Here is a 19,715-nt window from a genome sequence, read left to right as displayed (position 1 = left end):
TATAATTTCTGAATTTTGCGGAGAAATGCATTGGTGTTCCAGTTATACTTTGCTATAAATGCATAAACCCAAGTTTTGTTAAGACGGTAAGTCGAATGACAGTGCATTTCTAGCGCAAGTTTAATGGCACGTAGCTCTTAAATGTACCATCAACATAATTCTCTTCAAGCGGATATGTCTTGCAGTCTAAACCGCTAGCATTTGTAAATTGCTATATGTACCATATGTTAATAAGCTAAAAACATCATTAGTGAAAAATTGTTAACTTGTCGATCACGCTTTTCAATTTTTTTGGGCATGTGCGCCTCTCCCGGTAGACTAGCTCATGGACTAGAATTGTGCGACCTGCCACAGGATAGAAAAACCGAATGCCAGAATATCACTAAGTGCAACAGCTACACCTGTTTTGGAAGTGTCAGTTCGCGTTTGTGGTTGCATAAAACGATATACAAAGGATATATGGAGTATAAGTAAAGAAAATTCTTAACATGAAAGGTAGCGTTTCGAGGCTGAAACAGAAAGGCCAACAGAAAAACATGTGGAAGTTATCTAAACAACGTTATGATACCGCGCACGGGCAAATTATTGAAACCAGTGTTTGGTAGCATCAGTTACCGGGTGTGCACGTGTATTCTAGTTAGACTGCATTTTTCATTTTTCTTAGCGCTGTTAGTGCCGCAAAGGCTTTAATGTGGCATTTTAATGTTCCTTATTTGAATATCGCTTCCGTGCAGCAGTCTCAAGCCGTGTTTGTTCTCCTCCTGTTCTGCGATCCCTTGCTCAACTTTAAAGCATTTTTTGCAGACGCGGATAATGGTCTGCAATCAAGGACATTACCTTCGACACATGGACAAGCTTGTCTTGGTTGACGGGAGGCGTATCAAAGTCTACGACACGCTTGAAGATCTTGTGACAGACCCGGACTCGCCGAAGAACTTTGGAGAAGCTCTTCAACAACGCACGGCTCAAAATTTTAATCAAACCGGGTGAGATAACTAGTCAATAACAGTCAGTCTGTTCAGTGCTTATAGTTACTATAACTCGGTCTTAGTACCATGTTTCGCACTGTGAAACATAAATTGTTGTTACTATAGGCGTTGCTGTCGTCAATATATGGATCGCAAACTACATACTCACAGAATTGTTAAGAAAACGTGAGAACTGTGAAAAGATGATAAGTTCATGACGCTGAACATGCAGTACGGAGTCAAAATGTACACTTCGTAGACTGCACGCTCCGGTTGGGCTATTAAAGGGCTCCCTTCATCATCAGACTTCTTGTCTTATGCATCCAGAAAAAAAATGGCGTTGTTCCACAGCATTACTGTTACCGCGAATATCATGAAACGTACTTTTACGGCGCAATCTTAGACGGGACACAGCGAGATAATCAGGATCGGAGATAGTCCTAAACTATGTTTCATGATACTCGCAAACAACTAGCCCACCTAAGTGCCTTGAATACTGCCATGAGTTTTGTGTGTAGGCTGGCTGCCACAATATAAATACCTTCGCCTTGTTCTTCTCAGCACAGGCTGCGAGGATATGGAAGAAAATGATACAGTGGGACGAATAACCCAAGAAGAGGGGGGCAAATCGACAAAAGTGAGTACGGCCGAAGCTTTTAAAGTGAAGAGGTTTCTTTGGTTATCCGGCCAGTTTCTTGTTTGCATGGCTACCGGGTATGACGGCGTGACAGGGCGGAGACGACGGAAGCATGACGACGGAATGACAGCGTGACGACGATGGCATGACGATGGCTGCGCATCCTGCACCGCTTGTTTGCCCCGCGAAGGCCACATACCCCTCCAACGATTCTCTTAAGATTCATGCGGATTTCACGCGCTGGCGGAGTTCAGTGACGCTTTGTTGAGCCGTCAAGACGAAACGGCGCACCTCGACAAGAGACGCGCAGCGGCCTTCGGTGACAACGCACCACGAAACTCGTTTAGATAGCCCTCGGCCCAGAGCACGTGACTTTTTCCTCAGGCCACGCACCCGCCCAGCCGACCACGAATATCCTTGAACGGCAGCCAGAAAACATCCATTCACCCTAATACTCGTAACCATACATTTTCATACTGTGGTGCTAGTGTCTACCGGAGCAGTAAGCAGGGCACTTCAAACAGCACGGGAACGATGTGTAGTACATGGATTGCCTAAACTTTGTCCCTCTGGCTTTACGTGGCTTCGCGACTTTGCAAAGTGATCGATGTTAAGAAAATACTGCGTTATGAAAGACTGAATAAACATTATTAAAGTTGTCTGACGGCAGGGTTCGAGCACAGAACTTCTAGCACAGGCGCCCGATGTTGAAACCATTACGCCACCTACGCATGGACAAGCGGAGCCACTGCAATTAGCACAGATTATGCATACTTGCAGAGCCTTATTACTCGCTGCATTAAGAAACGTATAATTGTCTTTGAAATTCAGGCCAATTTAGGCCCACATAAAGGGTAATAAAACCACAAAAACGCCTGCGGAGATCAGAGAAATCCCTGTACTGCCCATCATCCCCATGGTTGCTGAACGATCGCACCGCCAGAGTTCCGTGCAGTAATTGTAGGAAACTCTAGGCATGTAACATTGTCACGTTCTATGCCATTGTTGTTGCATCGTCAGCCTTTCCGTAGTGACGCTGACGGAGCGAAGAACAACTTAAAGCTTTCCTTTCTTCTTCGTTTCAGACAGATTGGCAGCTTCTGTGCAGCCTCTTGCGATTAGCCCAGTGGCCTGGACCCATCGCAGTGCTCGTGTTCGCAGCAGGAGCTTGCGCTTTCGCTTTCGAGCAGATCTGGATCAAGGAATGGACGGACACGGCGGCACATGCGGACGCCGCGTCAGGAGCGGAAGATCAGCCCTGGGTTCAAGTCCTCGTGTCTATGTGCATCGTAGACGGTAAGCTAGCGTCCGTTAGCCAGCTACAGGGATGCCGCATTCTAGGTAATTGCAGGTGTATATAAAAGTTAACATATAGATAGCTTTAACGTGACGTCACGGAGGCAATATCTCACCGTTGCAGTACCCGAGCATGGCGGCCGCGATGACGTCGTGCACCGTATTATCACGCGTACGTTGTTTTTATTTTGGAAAAGGACTGTTTTTCGTCACGTTATTGCTGTTATTTTGCTGTCACATTTTTTTTTTGTTTTACACATCTTCTCGACTTGCCAGTACCCCAAGATGGTAGCCACGAGACGTCAATGCAATCAGTCTATACTAGTTAAAGAACCTCCTCTTCACACTCAAGCGTGCAGTAGACGGGAATGCTATGGGCTGTCTTTCTTGACATCGTACAGAATCTCATAATCACGAAGACTTCTTCGCTCTGTGAAATTTTGTTGCTGAATGTACGTGCCACGGTAAATGGCCGATTTTCCATCAGTTTAAAGCTGCTTCGGAGACCCAGTCACACTGTTATTTGCGATTGATGGTTTGCATTGAGGTCGTATTGGCCGCCATATTGGCCGCCATCGTGGAGCATTAGCACGTTCAGAATCAGCATAAACAAGAAATCTGGCAAAGTAGACGCGTCTTGCACCATGCAGCAGATCTGTGGTAATCTGGTGGAAAGCGGTCCCCGTCCAAAGGCAAAGCAATCATACGCGTGGTAATACGATGCGCTCTCGTCACCATGGCCGCCGCGTTTGGGTGTTAGCACAGTGAAAAGGCCACCTCCGTGACGTCACGTAAGAACGATCCATACGACGCTTTGTAGCTCTCTTGTGAGATTGCTAAAGCTAACTCACGCGACTACCTTCAAAGCTGTCCACGCACTACATTACTGACATTGTATGCATCTCTTCTCAGTGAATCTGCAACATTTACAGTGCACTAGATACGCTCTTACAACCAGCTACGCTTTGATGTCGCCTCGAAGTGTCCGCCTCCTCGAAGTGCAAAGGAAAGGACAAGCCCAAGCATCTACTCTTGTGAACTTTCGAACACTATCACATCGACTGTCCACAATGTGACCTGCGAGAGGTTTTCTATGTAGACGTCCTTTTTCTTTGTGTGGAAAGTACGTAGACCTTAATCATGTATCATAAAACTGATTCTAGCCCTGAAAGGTCTACGGCACTCTCGCGTGGGCAATGTCGGGATTCTTTGTGAGCATTAGTGCTTGTCTGGATGTGTTTCACATTAACATAATTTACGCATATATTTCTGCAGTACTTATTTCACCTTTGAGAACGAGTTTGAATATTGAAGATGTGTTATGTCAGAACGATTTGTAGGTCCACGCACTTTATCTTTCGCTCTGCTTTTCGTCTTAGTGTATGGATTTTTATTTGCAATGTTTTCTCATTTTGGTAGGTGTTTTTTTTTCTTTATTGTTATGGCTAAATTTGCGGCACAAGTGGCTCTTTCAGTGGGCTCGCTTCCTAACTTCCCAAGGTAAAAGGAGCAAGGTTGGCTTTTTCAGAGCACATGACAGTACATTATTATGCGGCAGCCTATACGATGCGCCCTCGTCGACGTCTTAACCTTCATCAGCAGCAGCGTAACACTTTTCTCTATAAATTGTATCTTGATATCCTACATCTTCATAACCATGAAAAGGCATTGTCACCATTTCATATTTGCAGAAGATCTCCAGAAGATTTTTCAATTGAGCTGGTGAATGTTACAACGCTCTAACTACTAGATGCGTGGAAGGGCACTTTTCGAACGTGCTTTCTAAATAACACGCCTACGTGATGCGGCATAAAATGTCTACAATGTCCTATCGGGTGGAGTAAGGTTAAGTGGGGTCAAGTAGACTTTCCCTAGATGTTTGCAGGTTCAGTTATCAGTGCTGCTGGGTGACACCGCCAGGTGAGCGTATCCTTACTGCCACGTCACAACCCTTTCCCCGCGCAGTGGCCCTCCGCATGCTGGGGAGCTTTCTGCTGAGCATGTCGGCGCAGAGGCTCTCTCGCTCGCTGCACTATGAAATGCTGGACCACGTGCTGCACAGTCCGGTGTCCTTCTTCGACGCCTCGCCGCAGGGGAGGATTGTGAACCGCTTCTCGGCTGACATCGACAGTATCGACTCACGAACGTTTCTAAGCGCCAAGCAAAGCGTTCAGAACATTCTCATTACAGTCGCCAAGATAGCGGTCATCGGAACCCAGTCGCCCGTGGTGCTGGGCGTCACAGCAGTGGTCACCGTACTGGCGGGATACGGAATGGTCAGTCTGCCACGTATCCGTGCGTAGCAAGTAGAAAGATGGTGCAAAGTTCATATTGTAACTTTATTTGATAACAACGCTACGAACGCTAAAGAATTCGTACATGGTCCTGATAGTTCATGGCTACTTTGTGTGCGTTATACTGAGAGACAATAACTACATCATCAGATGAACCGAAGGGTTTCTCCATCATTAAATGTCGCTCGTGAATTGCGCTGATTTTACCAAAAGAGAAAGAATGAAATTCTGACAGAAACTTTTGGGAAATTTCTGATTACATAATTACATATTTAAATTGATTTCTTCAGCAAGAGGATGCATGATACACGAGCTTTATGGGCGGTACGAGCAATCTGCAACGTATTCGCGAATTTGGCAGCGATCCTGCGGGCTTTCATGCGAGTAACACTTTGTGTAGTAAAACTAATAGATGTTCATCGCCGAACCGTGCAATTCACGTTTGTGTTTCATCTTTCTTCGCGCTGTAACAGTGCTTCGCAGTGGCTGCTCGAAATGCCATGTTTGAGACAGTTTGTTGACCACGTAACCGAGATTGAAATCCGGGCCTCGCCACCCGCCAGCTCTACGTGACCTGACAGTGTGTGTCGGTAGGCGAAAACGCGTGACAAGATTCTCCTGCGCAAGTCACCTTGCGCAGGAGAACTATGAATAAACTCTTACCTAGTCGATCTATTGTAGACTTCTAAATATAGACCTCTTTATCCGATCTCCTGTCCTCCCTTCCTGTCCTCTTTCTGTGAAATGTTTTCTGAATTTTTATCTGCGCAGAATCTGGCCGTCAAAGCTTCGCACAGTTGTCGTTACTACGAGAGCGTAGCGACGTCGCGCTTGTTGCAGCACGTCTCCGAGACCATCGATGCACTGAGCAGCGTCAGAGCGTACGGCGCGACGGAAAGATTCCGGCGACACTTCTGCCGCCTGACGGACGACACGATGCGGGGATTGGCGAGCTTCAGCGCCACCTATCGCTTCACGCGCATGCTCACTTCGGTCGCTGGATTTGTGGTCGTCGTGAGCACACTCCTGGCCAACACCGTGTTCGCCGGACCCGACAAACCAGACGCCAGCAGCCTCGGTCTGGCGTTGAGCTCGGCTACCTCGGTGTGTGTTATGTCCCTGCCGCCGCCCATCTGTTCCTTGCCATTCTTAAAAAAAGTCTTTCTGACGTTTCATATTTTTCTATGTTTCCTCTTTCCTTGTCCTGTTTCTATTTTCAATCCATTCTTTTCCTATTCTTTTCTCCCCAAATAGTGGGCAGGGGCTGTGTGCCTATTCCGGTGGTGGCAGTCGCCAGCCTGCTTGTTGCCTCCTTTTCCATCCTGTCAGTCGTATATGCTACAATTTTCAAGCGTCATAATAATTATTCCCTCGTTCGCACTGAGATGCGAACTTGTGCGGTCACGAGAAACAAAGAGTTTTCTTTTTTACTTCTTCGATTGGCTGAGCCAATATAGGCTAACGTCATGGAATGACCTTGGTGTGGTTTTAGATGTAATTGAAAAATAAAAATCCCACCATGCCAGAGATTGTTTTCCCGTGACGTCACGTACGCAGCTTCCGACAGTGTTAGCACCGAGGCATGGCGGCCACGATGACGTCTGTGCACCGTATCATCATGCATACGTTGTCTTGCATTTTGATGGTGAGCCGTTTTACCCGCGATTATTGCTGTTGTTTCTTCTTTTGTCGCTCGACGCGCTTGTCGAGCTGCAGATCACGTTTCTTGTTTACGTGGCTTCCAGACGTGCTAGTACCCCAAGATAGCGTCAATGACGGTGATGACGTACAGTGACGGTAATACAAATCATCTATGTATGGACAAAACGAATTTTAATCACCTCGAAAACGATTTATACGCATTGACAACACCCTAGAACAATACTAAGTATCTTAACTGAACAGCGGAAATCTCTGCTGCCCGCCCCTGGATTACACTAATTCCGTCATTGGCTCCCGAACCCCAGAGCGGTGTCCTTAATTGAAAGCGGAAGCGTAGGGTGGAGCTTTCACGTCGTTGTGTTCATGGGACGTTAGGTGTCGGCGTCGCGCATGGCAAGGGTGTATGGACATCGGGGCAGCCTAGAGTTGCGCTCTTACACGGCGCGCATAGAGGACGTGTGTGAGGCAGCGGAAGAGAATAAGAGTGCCATACCCAGGAATTTGAGACATTTTCTCTGCGGCCACCGGTAGAACTTGACAGCAATGTAGCAGCATAACGGAATAGGCAGCACTGATAAACATTATATTTCAAAAGACCCCCCGAATTCCAACAACTCCAGTCAGCAGCATCAACATTGTACATCCTTCTAATAACATGCCTATTTAAGGTGCTTATTCGTAACTTCCGCGCTGCCTCATAGCAGAGTTGTAATCGTGGCCGAAATTCTGCTGTAATGCAGCAAGAAAGTTAAGACTAAGAGCCGTATATACACGCGTTAATAAAAGGGTGCACGCTAGCTCTCGACGTTTTTCACCAATCGCGGAGGGCTGATTGCAGAATTAGAATGGAAAAGTTTAGAATAATTTTACGTTATAGCGCCCCAGATTTTGGAATTGGTATGCCGGAGCTCGATGCATCGCCGTGTCATGCTACACTGGCTCATTCCATTTCTGCGATCGCCACGGTTGCCACTCGGGAAGCGCAGCTAACAGAGGCATGCGTAGGTCTCTCTCTCTCTCTCGTCTGCACGTATGTGTCAGTACTCCTTTAACGTTTGTAGCCGTGATTTTGCAAACCTTTAGAGACTTTAGTTATCACTGCAAAGTTTCTGGCGTTAGTTAAAGATTGTACGTAGAAGTGCTTGCCGCGACTCTAGGGGTTTTCTTTCAACTGACCGCTGTTTTAAGTGAAGGTCTGATAATCTGCTTGCGTGTGCCAATCTTCATGGGCTAGCAAGAGCCGCGCTGACACTTCGATGTGTGCAATTGCAGGTTCCCCTTTCGCTGATGTCACTGTGCGTGATGCTGTTCAACGTGCTGCAGATGATCGTGTCCTTCGAGCGTTGCGTCGAGTACAGTGAACTTCCGCCAGAGGTACTTTCCTTGCTTCGCTTGCACCCTTGCAATGTGGTTCTTTCATGCCGAAACTCTAATAGGCAATATGTCAGCATGCTGAAGGTTTAAGGAGCAGCAAGCACTCATTACGGATCAGCCCATGATGCAAGCATTCTGAAATTGGGGTTAGGTAGTTTTCAGCGACTAACTATATATCACGAGAAGTGGTTTAAAATGATACGAGGCCGTTTGAATGTATCGCTAGGCCTGAAAATGGATTTTGTAAGCACTTGACGAACACTCAGCCAAATTCTTCTTTATGCGGTTTTAGGCGAAAATTAAGATTCTTGTTCAGGACAGATGCTTATTACGTGAGACGGGAAAAAATACAACACAAAGACAAGGGGCACGAGGAAAGCCTGAACGCAAGAAAATAAGGAGAAAGAAAAACCGGGGACACTTATCCACTTCTGTGAATGAGAAAGCATTAATGGCCCGTTGAGCGCCGCTAAACGGTCCTTCGAATTTTGCGTTGAGAGTAATCCTCCATACCCTTAATTACGTGCTGCCCAAGCCTGCGAGCAGCAGCAGCCTGCGGTGCCAACGCCGCATGACACCGACGTCCTGAGCGACGAGAGAGCTAGGAAGCAGCAGCGGCCACGAAGGCCGGCAGGCGCTCGCACCAGCTAAGCCCAGAAGGTGTCAGAGAGATACGGACCACACGCCGGCTTCCGAGAGCGAGAGCTAGGGTGACGTGACGTCGTGGCGATGCCCTCCCCCTTCACGCCGCACCTGGCGTGCTTGCGGCCCAGAAAGTGTCCCCTTTCGCCCGCTCTGCTCCGTCAAGGCGTGCTCGTGACTTGGCGTCGCTGCCAATGGGAACTTAGGTGACGTTTCGGTGCTACAAACGCCACCGGCTTTGTTACTGAATGGGGCATCTGACGCTTTTGTATCAAAAAGGAAAGCCCGTCTCACCCGCCGTGGTTGCTTAGTGGCTATTGTGTTGGGCTGCTAAGCATCGAATCCGGTCCACTGCGGCCGTATTTAGATCAGGGGGAGTGCGTAAACACCAGTGCCCTTAGATTTAGGTGCAACCCCAGGTGATCGAAATCTCCGGAGTCCCACACTACGGCATGCCTCATAATCAGATCGTCGTTTTGGAACGCAGAACAGCATAATTGAATTTTTTTAAAGCCCATCTCGCGCAATAAGTCTCACTCTTTAATAATGACGATGAGCAAAACGTGAACAAGATGAATGCAGGAGCCAACGTTTCGACAAGTGGACTTGTCTTCTCCAAGGCTCCTGCATTGGCTCCTGCATTCACCTTGTTCACGTTTTGCTCATCGTCTTGAATTTCCCTCTCCCGCATTCTCCGACTCTTTAATAATGAATCAACTAGGCCCGCAAGATGTTCTACATGCTCAAGATTATTACTCTTCACAGATTTAGAACACTAACATGAATGCAAATCTGGTCGGACTGTTCTATCTCTTTCGTTTGAACACATTTACTTACACCGTGTTGCGTTTACTTCTTGATATTGTACAAACTTGAGTTTATATTCAAGTTTTTTTATTGTGGACTCGCGTGTGACTCTCTTACTCTACCTTTATCTCCTAAAATAAGTGTGAACATACCACGCTCGCAATTATACTGAAGAAACGTAGTACAAGAAGTTAGTAAAACATGCCATGTGAGGAATGTTATATGAATAGAAAAAGGTCACTTCGGCCGATCATTTTGCAGTAAACGAATACTGATCACAAAGACCGATCTAGAGAGTTTGTAAAATTTAGTGAGGTGTTTCTGCCAGAGCCAATAAATACAGTTTCTGACGAATTTATTCAATTTTTCTGCGAATAACCAGCCCGGATGTTTGCTGACCACAGTATACCAAACAAAATATGCTAATTTAGGATGTTTGCGTTTACACTATTCATGTGTAAGTAAACGGACAGACAGTAGTATAGGAGTAAAATCAGATATATATATATATATATATATATATATATATATATAGAGAGAGAGAGAGAGAGAGAAAGAGAGAGAGAGAGACAGAGAGAGAGAGATTAGCATCTGTAAGGGGCGTTTCCAAATTCACTGTTCAGGAGGATGCTACATCTACGCCTACTGAAGAAGCCAAAGCTGCGGTTGGTGATAAACTCTCGACTTGGCCAAGCGAAGGCAGGGTAGAGTTCCAGAACTATTCCGCCTCCTACCGTCCCGGCATACTACCCAACGTCCTCACCAATGTCACATTTGCGGTCAATCCCAGCGAAAAGGTGAGTACCACGCTAATTAGCACGTGACAAGCATAAGGACAGCAAGTGCGACATAACATTGACTGTCGAACTCGGCGAACCTTGGCTCAGTGATGTAAACTAGATGGAAGACGCATGTTCTAGCCCAATACTAATAATAGATGTAACTCGAACAATGCAGACACACCTGTAGTGGCTCAACCTTGAATACCGCTGCATCGCGGGGCACTTTTTGATTGGAATCGAGCTGGATGTGGGCCAAATTTCTCTGTCGCGATCGTCTGCCTTGCGCAAGCTGCCGAGGTGAAGCAACTGTGGTGGAGAAATTCAATCCCAATTGGGGTCGACCGCAATCGAAAGCGGCACAACGATTAATCGAGGACAGTAAAGAGCGAACATCGAATGCTTTGGAAGGAAGACGGATTAAGCTGAGGGGCATTCAAGGAACCCCAACCACGAATCTGCAGTGCCTTCCGCAGGAAAAGCAGAAAGGCGCACGTTCGCCGGGTACGCGTTTGGGAATAACATTCATACTAGTTCATCGACTTTCTAAAACAAGAGAAACTTAATTCATTTCACTCGCAGTCGTGGACAGCTCAGTGTTGAAATGCGCTTTGATTGGCTGAGACGTTGTTTTTAAAGGATTGAACAATCTTTGTGGACTAACGGCGATTTCTTGAAACTGTGTAACGGTTTCGTGGGCCAATGACGAATATAGGGCAGTCTAAGAGTGGCAAAAAAGTGCATGGTGATACGGTACCACTGTGCGTTGGTACCTTTGGTACCTATGGTACTGGTGGTAAGCGTCGCATTCTTGCCATCTTTCCCTCGTGACAGCTCGCGTATTGAGACGCTGCTGTTGGGACGCCACACGTTCTCAGAACGAAGACGCAGCTGCTGACGATTGAGACGATGCACCTCGGGTCGTAGCGCCTGGTACCAGATGGGGGTCGCAGATGCCGAACGCGGTGCCGAACTGGTCTTTGAGGTCGTGGTTTTACAAATAACGGTTGACTTCCACGTACGGCTAAGGCACGGTGGTCAGGGAATGTGCCACCCGTAACACACAGTGGCCGCATATAGGGCCACAAATACGACAACCTCCCATAGCATGATAAACTCATGCTTGGATAGCAAGCGGGGTTGGTTCTTCATAATTATTATTGCAGTGAAAGCTGTATATGACTAACGTTCCGGAGCTTTCTCGTCATCGGGCAACAGGAACGAACCATGTGCGCCGATCCCGGTGATAGTACAGAAAGTGTCCATGCTTAATGGCACGTACCCCTGTGGGCTCGGGAACCTGTAACGCGCCCTTGAACTATTCTTTCCACACGTGGGACCCAAAGACGTCCCAGGCACACGGGTAAGAACAGTTGTTATTGAAAAAAAAAATGTATCGTACACATTTTTCAAAAATGACTTAAAAATTCTCGGCGCCAACCGCGCAAACGGCCCAATGCCACTGTTCGCGCGTTCGTCGTCGTCGTCGTCTTCCACAGTGGCCCCGTTGTGCAAAATACTTTCATCATCAGCAATGGCGCAAGTGTCGTCGTCTTCTCCAGCTGGCTCCGTTGCCGCTCATAATTCCAGCGTTGAATTCACCTGCCAGTTCTTACTACAGAATTGCGTGGGGTTTGCTTGGTTATAAATGATATTATCACATCCTTCATGTTCCGTGCGTTGGTTTGGACCATTAAATCCCATAATCGGTTTGAGCGTTATCATCTTTTCATTTGCTGCAACTTTCGCATGCAGAATCGCAATGCTGGCAGGAAATGATACTTTAAGCCGAAATCTATTCTCCTCTCTTATAGCAGAATTTCTTTCTTGTCTCTATAAATTTAAAGGAACATCCAATCGCTCACGCATAAAATATAATTATTCATTTCTTCGACAAGCTAAGATTTGCAATAGAAGTCCTCAGGAAAAAATGTACTGTATAAATAGAAATACGCATAATGTTTAAGCAAATCACAAGAGACGCACAATGGGCAGCTATGGTGGTTTACGGCGAGCTGGCGTATTTCCGGACCGCGCGAGTACTTTCGCGAGAGCGTGTAATTGACAAAAACTGTGGTGAGCCTATTATCATTATTATTATTATTATTATTATTATTATTATTATTATTATTATTATTATTATTATTATTATTATTATTATTATTATTACGAGAAGAAGCAGCGCCACTGGGGGCGTTGGAAAGCAGGGTCACATGGACTCACGGCGGCCGCATTCATTGGGACAGGTGGAACTTTCGCACCGCTTCAATTACGTGTGTTTGTGCCACACATTGTCAAACACGGGTTCGTTACGCAGGACCTGCTTCCCGCGTAAGCGGGCTCGCGCCTCGCGCAGAGACATCGACAGGTGCGCTCGTCGCGCTCAGGGGAAAGGCTCTGCGTGAACGCAGCTGCTCGAGCTGAGGCAGGTGCTTGAATACATCACCGTGGCAGTAGCGTATCGCGCTTCGCGGTGTGCTACCGTGCCACCGTGGTGTGAAAGACAGTGTGCTACGGAAAATATGGAAAGTCAATCAAGTTCCTGAAGACACTCCAATAAAGTTCTTGTCACTACCAGTCAAAATTCACACAAACAGAATGATTTAGTGAAACTTCTAAATACTGCTTTGAAAATAATCAAGATTTCGTATAGTAGTTTATGCAGCAGTTCTGTTCGCAAAGTATAGCTCATCGTGTGGATCTGCGCTATATTCGGCATAATGGCCCTAACGAAATAATTTAAGTATAGCCCTGTGCACGCATGTGTGTGTTGGCGTGCATGTTGCATATTCTCTTTTGCATGTGGCGCGCACTGTTCGTTCGTCATTTCATTCCTCGTCGTTGCTGTCGGGACGAGCAAGCTTGGCGCACCTAGATGTGTATGCATGGTAAAGAGTCCCAGGTGGTCAAAATTAATCCAAAGCCTCCGATAACGGCGCGTCTTATAAACATATCGTGCATGTTTTTTGGCATCTAAAACCACACATCCATTTAAATTATTCCTTCCCTCACGCCTCTTTCTCTATTCGCTATCATGTGCATTATTTTTCCACGGCGCAAAAATAGCTGTAAATATAGAAACAAGAAATTGCTGTGATGACGCGGTTTTACTAGATCGGAACATACGTTGCATGAAACATACATCGGAACGTACGTATGATCGAACATTGTAATCGCCTTTTCCGCGCAGGCATCTCCCGGTGTGTGATCGTTGCTTACTCATCTAAAGGCATGCAAGTTGGCTACTGCGAATAATTTTTAATGATGAGCAGCATCTGTCATTTGTCTGCCTCTCGTCGACGTCTATAGTGTGCGTTTGCTTAAAACTGCAAATAGAAAAGAGTGCAGCATGACATTAGTACTTGGCAATTTCAGATCGGTGTTGTCGGACGCACAGGGGCGGGCAAGTCATCGCTAGTGCTTGCTCTACTGCGCATGCTCAGAGCATCAGAGGGCCGCATCATGATCGACGACGTGGACATAGCTGGAGTGCCGCTCCGGAAACTGCGTCGAATCATCACCGTCATACCTCAGGTAACTCTGATCGGAAAGTGTGGTGCTGTGCCAACCGCGTTTCTGGGTTCCCCTACAATAAAAAAGAAATGTCTGCAATCGAAGAAGCCGTCAACATCAACTTTGATATTGTTACGACTTAGCATGCACGTCTATAAGTTACAGGGCATGTGATGTACTGTAGCGTTTAGTGCAAGAATCGCGCACAGCACGAGAGCGTACAACAGTACAAGAATCGCTCAAGAATGGAGAATCTAGGGAGTTGGAAACTGGTGGGTTTCAAACGTGCTCTTGGGACAAAAGAACGACTGCACCGCGACACCATATCGAACGAATATGTTTGTCCCCATGCCGGGCACCAACGCCTAATTGTTCGCGTGTACAGTCACGTGAACTGTGGTGCATTTGAACGATCCCGTTCGTCCATCCCGGTGCCCTGCTCCAAAGCGTCGCGAGACGGTCCAGCAACGACTGGCGCGTGACAAGTCCGCGCGCTCTGCTTACTGCAAGCCAGAGAGGAAGAGGTTATTCGCTTTGCGTCCGAGTAACCCCGCCGTTAGGTGGCGTCAGCAGCACAACACTCGCGCCATCTCTCGCACTATTCTGCAACTACACCAACCGAGCCAGGCGGGGCAGCCGTATTACAGGATGTGCGAGAGCCATGCGGGGAAAACAACATAAGGGGACGCGTGAGGTTCGAGCGTCCCCGTACAACATATCCACGATAGGCGCGCACAGTAAGTGATGACACAGTCTTTGTCCTTCTGTGCCGTCATTTACTATGCGCAGCTGTCATGGATGGGTCACCGGAATAGGGTCAAACACAGATGCGCTACACCGCTAGTTTACGCGGCTGTTTACATTTTACCAAGTGAAGGTAGCAGGATAACCAGTGCATGATTGCAGGTAACTGCGTAAAAGGCACATTGCACGTGTTGCTTAAGTTACTATAGATGGCTCCTATACCATTTACTTCTATTGGTGCAACCTTTCGACATGACGAAAATAATTTGAACTTTGCAAACATACCAATGTCATGTTTATATAGAGGTAGCGCTGTCGGTGTTACTTTAATTTTGAAAACATGCGTCTTGTAAACGTATACCACGCTAGGAACGTAATACATGTAGCATAAGATCATGCGAGGTCACCGAACGAACCATATATAAGAATACACTGGTACGGGCCTTTCCTGGCTCGAACGGGAAACAAAATAGCGTTTTCATGAGAGTAGATCTCTAGTAGCTGTAAAAGGGGGTTGTCCAAAAAAAAAAGCGAGTTATGATGCCGGATTTCTAGGCCCCTAAAATACAATTTATGGGCCTATAACAGGCCCTAAAGCTGTCATTTCAGCTATACATTAGCACCACATATTGTCTTCTAGGCCCATGTAGAGGCTCTATTAATGAGAACTTCCGATGTGCATCATGCTGATAAATTATCATGTTTGAAGCAACACAGCCCACTAAACCCCTGTTATGTGAGATTCATTTTGTTTTCCAGATAAACGGTATGAGGCCAGTTGCGTCGATTACAAGATTCTTATGAAACTTAGTGTGACTAGACACCAAAATGCGACAAGTTGTGAAAGCAGCAACAAAGAAGCACCATCCTAATATTTTCGGGTTTAAATGTGTATTTTATCTTTGAGTATGTTTGTACGAAGAAAAGAAATGCTCAACAATCCACCGAAGTCATGAATACGAACTTTCGAATGTTCTATGATCCAATGCCTTTTACTAATTGAGGAAGATTTGCCGGTCATAACCTGTGAGAGTCCTTGCAGTACCAAAAAATCGGGTGTTTTGTGTGAGACAGATCTCAATTTCGAAGTAACTCTATCTGTGTATTGTGGCGGCCCTTTTCTGAATGTCCAAAATGAGCCTCACATTCCGGGTCAAAATGACGTCCGAGCATCCAAGTTTTTCTATGATGTTAATTGAAAATGTGAACTGATCGCACAAGACACCATTTGGCCTTCAAGTACATCGCGTAGAGCAGTTTGAGTCCTCCTAGCGGTGTTTTTGTCTTCCGCAAACCTGTTAACAACTTCTTTTATGCTTACAAGGTGTTTGTGGAAAGAATCAGTGACCTTCACGCAAGTTCCTCAATGGGTTATACTATAATAAACAAAATGAGGCTTGCAGGAAACACAGCAAGTTTCTTAAGTTTTGAGAATTCAATATAAGCCCTAACATAAGAACATGCATTTGTAGACATGATGAATGTGTCCCTAAAATACTTCTAGACCCATAGATCGTACTTATAAGTTAAACATGCATGATAAGCACGCAAACAAAAAATGGGCATTTTAGCTAAAGTTTTGGTCTCTAGGGATGACCAATAAATCTGGTCATAAACCATAGAGCCAAAATTTAATTGCGCGTGCTGCACGATGACTTTCATGCAACCAAATTCACCCTTAGGGCAAACGACTTTCTTAACCATAAGGTGGTTACAAATGTGTAAGTGCGTAATTTCGTCCATCAGAAATTTAGAAATTGTGATACACTGACGACATTCAGCATACAGCCTTCGATGGGAAGTGTAGCTGAACGCACGCAGTGTCGTTTACATTTTCACGATTTCACAATTAGAATTGGTTTTCCGTGGATTGATTTGAAATGATGTTCGTTTTTTCTTTAAACTTTCTGTGACTGTCAGGATCCGAGCCTCGTGAGGGGAACGTTGCGCATGAACCTGGATCCTACGGACTCGCACTCGGACAATGAAATATGGGATTGCGTGAAGCGAGCCCACTTGGCGAAGGTCGTCTCGAACGATCCCAGAGGGCTGCTGCTCGAGACGGCCGACGGCGGCAGCAACCTGAGGCAAGTAATTTGACGAGAAACATAGTATCCGTCTGCCGATATGTGAAGACAACAACCCTATTGGTAGCGTTGCGAGCGGCTTCGGTACAGTGATTTTACGTCTTCTTTTCGCGCTTTTATGATCGAGAGTACTTGTCAATGGTAAGTTTACAGAACAGACTATGGGCCCTAAAAAAATTATTGGTATTTCTTTCCCAAAGTCGAGTTCATCCATGAATATGTGGCAAGCCTTAGTTGGGGGGAGGGGGGGAGGGGGCTCCGAATTTGTTTTTGCGACCTAGAATTATATAAAGCGCGCACGATGTTCGTCACTCAAGCGCTTTTGGCGTTCACTCCCCGCCTGAATGCGGTCGCCGTCGGTGGGATTCGAACGCGCGACATCGCGCTCGGAAGCTGGACGCCAATGTCCACTGTGCCACATCAGCGGGTCAGCAGTCACCGTGGATCCCCGCCACCTCTCTTGATGTTTTCATCTCTCTTGAAATCAATGCCTCTGGTTACGAGCGGAACATAGTTTGAGAAACCGTTGCTTAAAGTCGTGACTTCTGTCTCTTTAAAGAGTCTAGTTTGGCGTAATGTTTAACATACGTCTCCCCGGCTTTTCGGTGCCAGCGTGGGCCAGCGGCAGCTGGTGTGCCTCGCGCGGGCTCTGCTTCGCGGAACGAAGATCCTTCTCCTCGACGAGGCCACCTCACAGATGGACGGCGACACCGACCAGCTCATACAGGTGGCCCTGAGGGACGCCTTCGCGCGGTGCACGCTTTTTACCATCGCACATCGCCTGCATACGGTCCTCGACTATGACAGGTAACAGCAGTAGCTGTGGAAATGTGAACACTAAGCCTCAGTATGTTTGACTTGGGTCGTATTTGACGGGGGCCGCCCAGAGAAATCAGGTCAGCGGAGACGCCGAAACACACAGCATGATACGCCCGGGGGGCTGCTCTCATCATGTGCTCCTCTCAAGGTGGTGTTTAAAAAAAATATCGGTTCCTCTGTGCTGCCAGGCTTTTCGTCAAGGGACAAGCCGGCTTCTTTGATACGAGCAAGAATTGAGCAGGGTCGAGGTTAAGTCTTAAGAAAGCTCGCATAGAGGTTTGTAGGTGATCAAATTTGAACCCCACAGTACTCGTCAAAGTGCACCTGAATCGAAGCACATGGATAAGGTTATCGGAATCATCTTTTTAAACGCTTTAGTTTCTTTGTTCAATATCTGGTTTTAACTTTAAGATACGTTTAACGGTTGTAATTAGCTGCAAACATTGACCACTCTTCATTTTTGTGTTGCTGACTGGGAGCTAGCGGATAAGTTGGCACCACTGAGCCAGTTGTTCTTGGCTTACAGGGAACGAACAATACAAGCTCCCATTTGAAAATTGGGTACCTCAAGTTCTCATAAGGGGGTCGCAATCTTGTGTTTTTGTCATATCCTTCAAGGGAAAGCTTAACAAAATATTTTTTTTTATTTTTGCAGGATACTCGTTCTCGAAGACGGCAAAGTCAAAGAGTTCGACTCAGTATCTAGGCTACTTGCAGATGAATCGTCAATGTTCTTCAATATGGCCACAGAGGCCGGCATCAATAGTGTTCGAAAGGATGAACTCATCAGTACTACTTTGTGATAATCTTGTTTTTCAGCGGTTTTTTTTTTATTGCGAACCATCATTCCTACACAACTGCACCCTACTGTCTAATTTTTTTTAATTGTTTATACTTAAGAGACCTCCTATGATAAGGTACTAGGCTAAAAGGGCGTGGCTAAAGCGAAATCGCGGGCACCCTGGATTTTAGTCCCACCGCAATAAGCTTTGCAATCGAAAGTGTGCGGCATCAACGAACTTCCATGAAGCAGACACATCAGAAATATCATTGCTCGTTTTTATGGCTAAAGAAAAAAAAACAAGAAAAAAAAGGAAGCAGGGTTGATAGGATGTAGCTGTGATTTATGGTATCAACAGCCTAGCTTGAATATATGCTTCACTGCCATAATATGCAATCTGAAGCGAAGGGAAACTGGCTGGTATAACTGGGCTTCGCTTATCATTTGTTTTTCGCATCTCTAAAGTATATTACATGTTTGCGTGCATTGCTTCCACGTGTTTTTACTGTGCCATTTCCATAAACAGAGCTGTTGGTATTGTATTCGTGGTGTTGTGAATTATTCTGTCCTCCCTTTCGCTTTCTGTACCCTTACCTCTACGTCCCGCACAGTGTAGTCAACCACAACTATACATCTAATTGTCCCCCCTCCCTTCCATTCAGTGCATCCTGTCTCTCTCGTATCATCTTTAGCGCGCCCAGTCGCACTTTTTCTGAACTTGTTAACGGTGGACTGGACTTTCACGTTCCGCAGAAAAAGAGCTTAGAAATCAAAATTAGCCTATATAATTTGTTGCTTAGGGTAAATAAAAGTAATTAAATATTTGTTTAGCCTAGAGTGGTAAATTGTACTTCTAGAATATACGAAATAAGTCGGTCTAAATAAGTCGGAATATGAAATAAGTTGGATGTCGCCATGGCGCCCCCATACGACTATTGGCTAGATGCGTGAAAATGTCACGAGAAATATTAACTTTATCAACGGCCACAAAAGCACACGCAACGGTAACAACGTTCACAATATTGCGTCCTTTCATGTGAAATGTCATGCCCGACATTGATAAAAAGTTTTGCAGGGCCTATTTAAAGATTTTTCTCGTGCAGCTCTGCAGGGTTTGAGGTGGTTGGTGCGTTTCTGCGTCTCACACCACGAGGCGTGAGTACACCAATCTTCTAGCTGACGATGAATCTGGAAGTGACGGGGCGCATTCGTCGCCGAAATGGGTTGCGCGCTTCTCTAATTGTACTGTGGCGCTGTGTCCGACAAGGTACTTCAAGCACGTCGTGTTTTGTGATTCAACACGTTTTATTGC

The 19,715-nt window shown here is 46.2% G+C and overlaps 1 protein-coding gene across 1 annotated transcript in view; it reads left to right on the top strand.

Annotated features, from left to right (window-relative positions):
• The window catches only part of LOC142557608 (ATP-binding cassette sub-family C member 2-like), a 63,843-nt gene extending 44,593 nt beyond the window's left edge, over window positions 1–19,250 (top strand). The window contains exons 17-27 of the mRNA XM_075669571.1: window positions 805–986; window positions 1,530–1,605; window positions 2,691–2,901; window positions 4,867–5,177; window positions 5,967–6,299; window positions 8,130–8,231; window positions 10,304–10,477; window positions 13,835–13,993; window positions 16,637–16,803; window positions 17,416–17,610; window positions 18,278–19,250. Of these exons, the coding sequence (XP_075525686.1) occupies window positions 805–986; window positions 1,530–1,605; window positions 2,691–2,901; window positions 4,867–5,177; window positions 5,967–6,299; window positions 8,130–8,231; window positions 10,304–10,477; window positions 13,835–13,993; window positions 16,637–16,803; window positions 17,416–17,610; window positions 18,278–18,425 (2,058 nt within the window). The 3' untranslated portion in view covers window positions 18,426–19,250. The remainder of the gene's footprint in view (window positions 1–804; window positions 987–1,529; window positions 1,606–2,690; window positions 2,902–4,866; window positions 5,178–5,966; window positions 6,300–8,129; window positions 8,232–10,303; window positions 10,478–13,834; window positions 13,994–16,636; window positions 16,804–17,415; window positions 17,611–18,277) is intronic.
• The last annotated feature ends 465 nt before the right edge of the window (window positions 19,251–19,715 follow it).

Source organism: Dermacentor variabilis, chromosome 9, assembly GCF_050947875.1.
Source record: "Dermacentor variabilis isolate Ectoservices chromosome 9, ASM5094787v1, whole genome shotgun sequence".
NCBI lineage: Eukaryota > Metazoa > Arthropoda > Arachnida > Ixodida > Ixodidae > Dermacentor > Dermacentor variabilis.
Note: the sequence above shows the minus strand (reverse complement) of the source record. Positions and strands in the feature narration are given on the sequence as shown.